The sequence below is a fragment of the Nicotiana sylvestris genome, chromosome 7 (assembly GCF_000393655.2).
Source record: "Nicotiana sylvestris chromosome 7, ASM39365v2, whole genome shotgun sequence".
Classification (NCBI taxonomy): domain Eukaryota; kingdom Viridiplantae; phylum Streptophyta; class Magnoliopsida; order Solanales; family Solanaceae; genus Nicotiana; species Nicotiana sylvestris.
The window spans coordinates 94,167,311-94,173,357 of NC_091063.1; the positions used below are offsets into that span (position 1 = coordinate 94,167,311).

Sequence of the window (6,047 nt, forward strand, 5' to 3'; positions counted from 1 at the left end):
CTGTAATATTATTCTTGTTTTTTTATTGTTTTATTACACGAATCCTTTATTTCAAAACATGAGCAACTATCAATTATTTCAGTAGACACAAATCAATTCTTTTTCAAAATCGTATCCAGATATACTCATATGTTCCAACAAATAAATCAAAACAAAAAAGTAACCAAAAATAGAACTGTTTGTACAACTCAATCGCCACATTATTTTAAAACGACAAAGATACTTGCATCATGCACGTTGAGCCGTGAGCTTTCTAGGAAGCTGCAATAAGAATATATAAATTTATTGCTACTATTCTCTACCAATATAATGAGATAATACTAGTATTTTTCACACTTAATCAAAAATTACAGATTCGAACCATAAAAAAAATAATTATAGTAATAGAAAATGATTTATTCGAAGTGGATTTTTTAATATTCGATATAAATTCAAATTAATTAAATTCCAAAGTAAGTACATACCATGAAAAAAAAAGATATTATTCTTCCACCTGTCACTCACACTCTGATAACACCTCTTTAGCCACTCTGTATGTATCTTTTGCTCGCGGCCAAGAGATATGGTGTAGTGGATGAAACTGCTGTTCCCTTAACCAGAGATCTCAAGTTTAAGTCGTGGGTATGGAAAAATGCTTGATAGAGAGTGTTTCCCCCGAAAGAGACTCTACGCAGCGCGAATCCGGATATAGTCGAGCTTCAATGCGGGTACCGGACAACAGAAGTAAAACCAACCAAAAAAAATATCTATCTTTTCCCCTCTCTCTATATATCCCATGCACTAATCCCTCATTGTTGCCTTCTTATTCCTTCATTTTCTTTTAAATTTCACTAATTACCATAGCTGGCTCCCTATTTTCGACCACAATTCCACCTCAATCAATTGCTCTTAAGCCCTTAAAAAAAAAAATCCCCCTTTTTCAACAATTTGGCGTCAAAAACCCTAATTGCATGAAATACACAAATTTGCCAAATACCCTTTTCTGATTTTGTAATTGAGCATGAAGGTGTTTAATTGAAGGTTAGATTTTGTGAGAATCTTCTTAATTCCTCCACAAAGATTGTTCCTTTGACCGTTAAATTTAAGACCCACTTTCCCAATTTATAATTGAACTGAAACGCATGAATTGAAACTCAATTTGGGAGTTCTGTAGTTTTGGTTTCCTGGTTTTTATTTATATTGAGAAGTGTTTTTTTTAAAGAATTAAAAGATGGAGAATTACGAGCTGGTGAAAGAAATAGGGTCTGGGAATTTTGGAGTGGCGAGGCTCATGAGGCACAAGCAGACCAAAGAGCTGGTGGCTATGAAATATATTGAGAGGGGACACAAGGTTTGCATAATCTATTGTTTCTTCTATCATCAAATATGTTATTGAGACCAAACTTTTGTTGAGTTGCTTCAATATCAAGTATCTGATTTCTAATTACTACTGTACTGCCTGTTGATTGTACACGGAGTTTTAGATGTTAATTTTGACTTATATTGAGATTAGTCATGATGGAAGAACGTATTAAAGTAATGGTTGAGGAGGTAGTTTGATAGAGAAGGCATTATATCGAAGTTCAAAAATTTGAATGCTATGATTAATTTGAATTCTTGAAAGATTCAAGATTGTATAGAAATGAAATGTTGTCAAATGTTGACATCTGAAATGAAAGAGTGTTGTATAAATTTGGCTAGAGGAAGTATGATTTGCGGATATTCTTAAAATCATTTGTACAATTGGGATTAATCAGGTCCTGTACTCTCCCCAGTTTGTTGTGTTCCTGTATATCTGCAGCACATGAATATATTTTTATATTATGATCCTCTATCATTTTAATAAATTTGAGGTGGTTTTGGACTGTAGATTGATGAGAATGTAGCAAGGGAGATCATAAATCATAAATCGCTTCGACATCCAAACATAATTCGGTTCAAGGAGGCAAGTATATATCTTTATTTCCCATCACACTATTTGCTTTAATGGTGATTAGCTTTGAAAATGGCAGGAAACTGTTAAGGACATAGCTAATCTAACTATTGCGTTATTGTTTCTGAGTTGCAGGTGGTATTAACCCCCACTCATCTTGCTATTGTAATGGAATATGCAGCTGGTGGAGAGCTGTTTGAGCGCATTTGCAATGCCGGAAGGTTCAGTGAAGATGAGGTATAGTTATATTTTTTTTAACTGCCTATAGCCAATTCTCCCGTGGACCAAACATATGAAGGATAAAAAACATTGTAAAGGAGGCCTTTGGTTCAAACCTGCGAATTTAAAGGCCTTTCTATGCTGCCTTGAAAAGCTTTTGTTCATTGGTTTCTTCTGCTGACATTTTCAGGCTAGATATTTCTTCCAGCAGCTTATTTCAGGAGTCTGCTACTGTCACAACATGGTGAGCAACTTTTTAGTGGAAAAAGGTTTTGACTTGTAATAAATGCACATGACTGTAAGTTTTGATGCATCTTGTGAATGTGCCCTTTATCCATGTGCTTTTTCTTTTTTTGTTGCAAATGTGCCTTTTTCAACTAAAGAATTTTTTTCCTTGAAACTTATCTTTATTCTGCAGCAAATATGCCATCGAGATTTAAAACTGGAGAATACTCTACTGGATGGCAGTCCAGCACCACGCTTGAAGATTTGTGATTTTGGATACTCAAAGGTCTGATGATGTTCGCGTGATTTAAGAAAATTTATATGCTCCCCCTCCCTATCCACCCATCCGCCCCTCAAGCCCAAAAAAATACAGGGGGGAAAAAAGAAGAAGAGAAGGCTAATATGCACAAATTTTTCTTCTTCCAATCACAGTCGTCTCTGCTGCATTCGAGGCCAAAATCAACTGTTGGAACTCCCGCTTATATTGCTCCCGAAGTTCTATCTAGAAGAGAATATGACGGCAAGGTACATCTGTAATTGCTTGTATTAACTTTTACATTTGTCAGAGTTGCAACACTCTATTGATTCTCTGGCATTCATGAAACCATAGCTGTCTTTGTGACAGTAGGAGCAACATGTTGCTTCTGGTCTTTTTTAAATTATATATAAGTAATCTGGAAAGCATTGTAAGTGGCGGCAATAAGATCTGTTAATATTTCTGGTGATGATTCCACAATTAATTCCTCCACTTTGTGCGGTCCAGTCTTTCCCTAAAGAGCGATTTAACTTGTAACTTGTGGTTGTGATTGTTTCAGCTGGCTGATGTTTGGTCATGTGGAGTGACACTTTATGTAATGCTGGTTGGTGCGTACCCTTTTGAAGACCAGGAGGATCCGAAGAACTTCCGGAAAACTATCCAAGTGAGTTCTTCTTTAAGTTTTCATAAATTAAAGGCCTTTCGAGCTTTAGTCTAGTAAATAATAGAATTAGTTTTCGCCTTTTTAATTTCTGCTCGTGTTTTCTTTACAGCGGATAATGTCGGTGCAGTATAAGATTCCCGACTATGTTCACATATCACAGGACTGTAGGCACCTTCTCTCTCGCATATTTGTTGCCAATCCAGCAAGAGTATGCTCTCTCTCCCTCTTGTCGGTTATCTGTCCTAATAAAAGTTTGCTTGAATTGCTTCTGAGCTTAGTCCTAGGTAGACTTGAGGGCTGACACTCTGGTGCAGGTGTAATTTATTTAATACATCATTTCAATGGGTATCTGTGCATTCACCTTTTTGCACCCTCTGCATCTTATGTCCAGTATGTGCATTTGATGGATGGCCTCCAGTGAGGTCATCAATGTGACAATCTAGTCAAATCCTTCAACTGTAATATGGCATCAAATGATATCCTTTGAAGCCGTAACTTATCCAATTGTCAATCAGTCTTTGAGGATAACCTAAACATCTATTGAAGCTGTCTTTTTTGCTGCAATGGAACATCATAGTCGTTCTTGCTGATAGTGACTCTGATAGTGACTCTGATAGTGCTGCTTTAGAGGATATGTAAATTGGATGTTCCATGGTTCTCGCTAAGGCACAACGTTCTCTGCGCCTTCAATTACTATGGAGTTATACTATCAGGAAACTGTCGCAGTTGCTTGTAATGTTATAATCGATAAAACGCAGGAATATTTAGTCTGTCACCTCCAACTAATTTGGATCAAAGTGCAATACCCTTCATTTGGTCTTTTAAACAGCTGCAGTAGTTAGTTGTCTTCTATAGTCTAGTATGGTGAGTTTATCCAAGAAGAATGGATCCTAGTGCTGTTGTTTTCTTTATTCTGCTCCCTTTTTGGAAGCTTGTGGGTTTTTTTTTTTTTTCTGTCTTTGAATACTACTGTAGTGATGATTCCTCGTCAAATATCTTCCAAAGGGTAAGAGCATCAGAATCATCCAGAGAATAGATCCAAATGGATTTATCATTATGTGTGTTTTTGTGATGCTTTTGTTATAAGGGCAGTTATCACTTGCGGTTTACCCACCGAATTTCCTGGGTCTTCGGATGATGCATCGGGTTATGTTTTTCGGCTCCTTTATATGATCTCTCTGCTTTATCATTATCTCTTCAATTTTTAACATTAAGAAGAATGATTAATTCATCAAAATAATCTGCTACTCATTTAAGTTTGCACCTTTGCATTTGTTTGATTGAATTGTGTAAATAATCTAACCATATCGGAGAAAAGAAAGCAGACAAACCAAAACAAGTCTGAATTAGAATATAATGTTGCTTGTGACATTTCTTTTGCAGAGAATTACAATCAAAGAAATAAAAACCCACCCGTGGTTTTTGAAGAATTTGCCTAGGGAATTAACAGAAGCAGCACAGCTTGCTTATTACAGAAAAGAAAATCCAACCTTTTCCCTTCAGAGTGCGGAGATGATCATGAAAATTGTGGAAGAGGCAAAGACCCCTGCTCCAGCTTCCCGTTCAACTGGAGGTTTTGGCTGGGTAGGTGAAGAGGAGGAAGAAGAATTGAACGAAGAAGATGTAGAAGAAGAGGACGACGAAGAAGATGAATATGAAAAGCAAGTGAAGCAGGTACATGAAAGCGGAGAATTTCATGTCATCTAAGGTTTAAATTATCTTTGTTGCTTGTAGAAAGCATAGCTTTGCGTTTCATGGTTGTGTAAAATTGGCTCTTTTCATGTTGTGTGTGATTTAAGGATGTTTGTAAATTTATGGTGTTTTGGTTGAAATTTATTACCATGTGTGGTATACTGAAGTTGGTAGTCAAAGGAGTTGAATTATACATGAGTTTAATCAACAGACTTTGGTCATTTTATGTAGTGTACACTGATAGCCTGTTTGGCCAAGCTGCAAAAATCAGCTTATTTTGATAAGTGCTTTTCTCAAAAGTACTTTCGGTGAGAAGCAGTTTGTGTTTGACTAATTAGTTTGAAAAACACTTCTGAGCAGCAATTAGTGTTTGGCCAAGCTTTAAAAAACTGCTTCTAAGTGTCGCACCTCCTTTTTGCGCGCCCCGGCCCCGAGGGGTAAGATGCGCGGGTGGAGTTTTTCCAATTTAAGTGACAATATTCGAAATGAGATTATTTATTTAATTCAGAGTCGCCACTTGGGAAAGGTTTGGCTTTTGGTGTCCCAAGTCACCGGTTTATCTTGAATCCCAAATCGAGGAAATTTTCGACTTTTCCAAATGAAGTCTGCGAACCAGAAATTCTAAGTAAGGAATTCTGTTGACCCGAGGGAAGGTGTTAGGCACCCTCGAATCCCGTGGTTCTAGCACGGTCGCTTAAATTGTTATAATGGCTAGATATCTGATTTAAATACAGGTTGTGACTTATGTGCTTTTATTAAGTTTAAACCGCTTTTATTATTATCATTTATTTTATAGAATTACAACGTCGTGAAAATGCATCTCGAACCACGTCACAATCAATGCACCCGTAGTTGTTAACACATTTTGACTCCGTTGAGACTTGGATTTGGGTCACATCAATGTGCACCCGATTTTTAAGAATATAATTTACTAAAGTCGCGCCTAAAGAATCTAAACGCGTTATTATCTTTGGGGAAGGCAGTGGAATTCACTAAACAGTCCGTCCCAAATTCTAAGTATTTATCATGATCAATTATTGAGGGCCCCGCAATTTGCATTTTTATTCGGCGAGGCTCGT

At 36.8% G+C, this 6,047-nt stretch overlaps 1 protein-coding gene across 2 annotated transcripts; it reads left to right on the forward strand.

The window, feature by feature from the left end:
* The first annotated feature begins 793 nt into the window (after positions 1–793).
* On the forward strand, positions 794–5,189 carry LOC104249797 (serine/threonine-protein kinase SRK2A-like). 2 transcript variants are annotated; one of them, XM_009806285.2, is made up of 10 exons: positions 794–1,020; positions 1,202–1,330; positions 1,850–1,924; positions 2,048–2,149; positions 2,322–2,375; positions 2,550–2,642; positions 2,789–2,881; positions 3,172–3,276; positions 3,386–3,484; positions 4,660–5,189. In XM_009806285.2, exons 2-10 carry the CDS (start codon positions 1,211–1,213, stop codon positions 4,981–4,983), a joined length of 1,065 nt encoding a protein of 354 aa, XP_009804587.1. In that variant the 5' UTR covers positions 794–1,020; positions 1,202–1,210; the 3' UTR covers positions 4,984–5,189. The 2 variants fall into 2 exon arrangements, with proteins under 2 accessions (XP_009804587.1, XP_009804586.1); XM_009806284.2 differs by having other exon boundaries at positions 794–1,330.
* Positions 5,190–6,047: the final 858 nt, after the last annotated feature.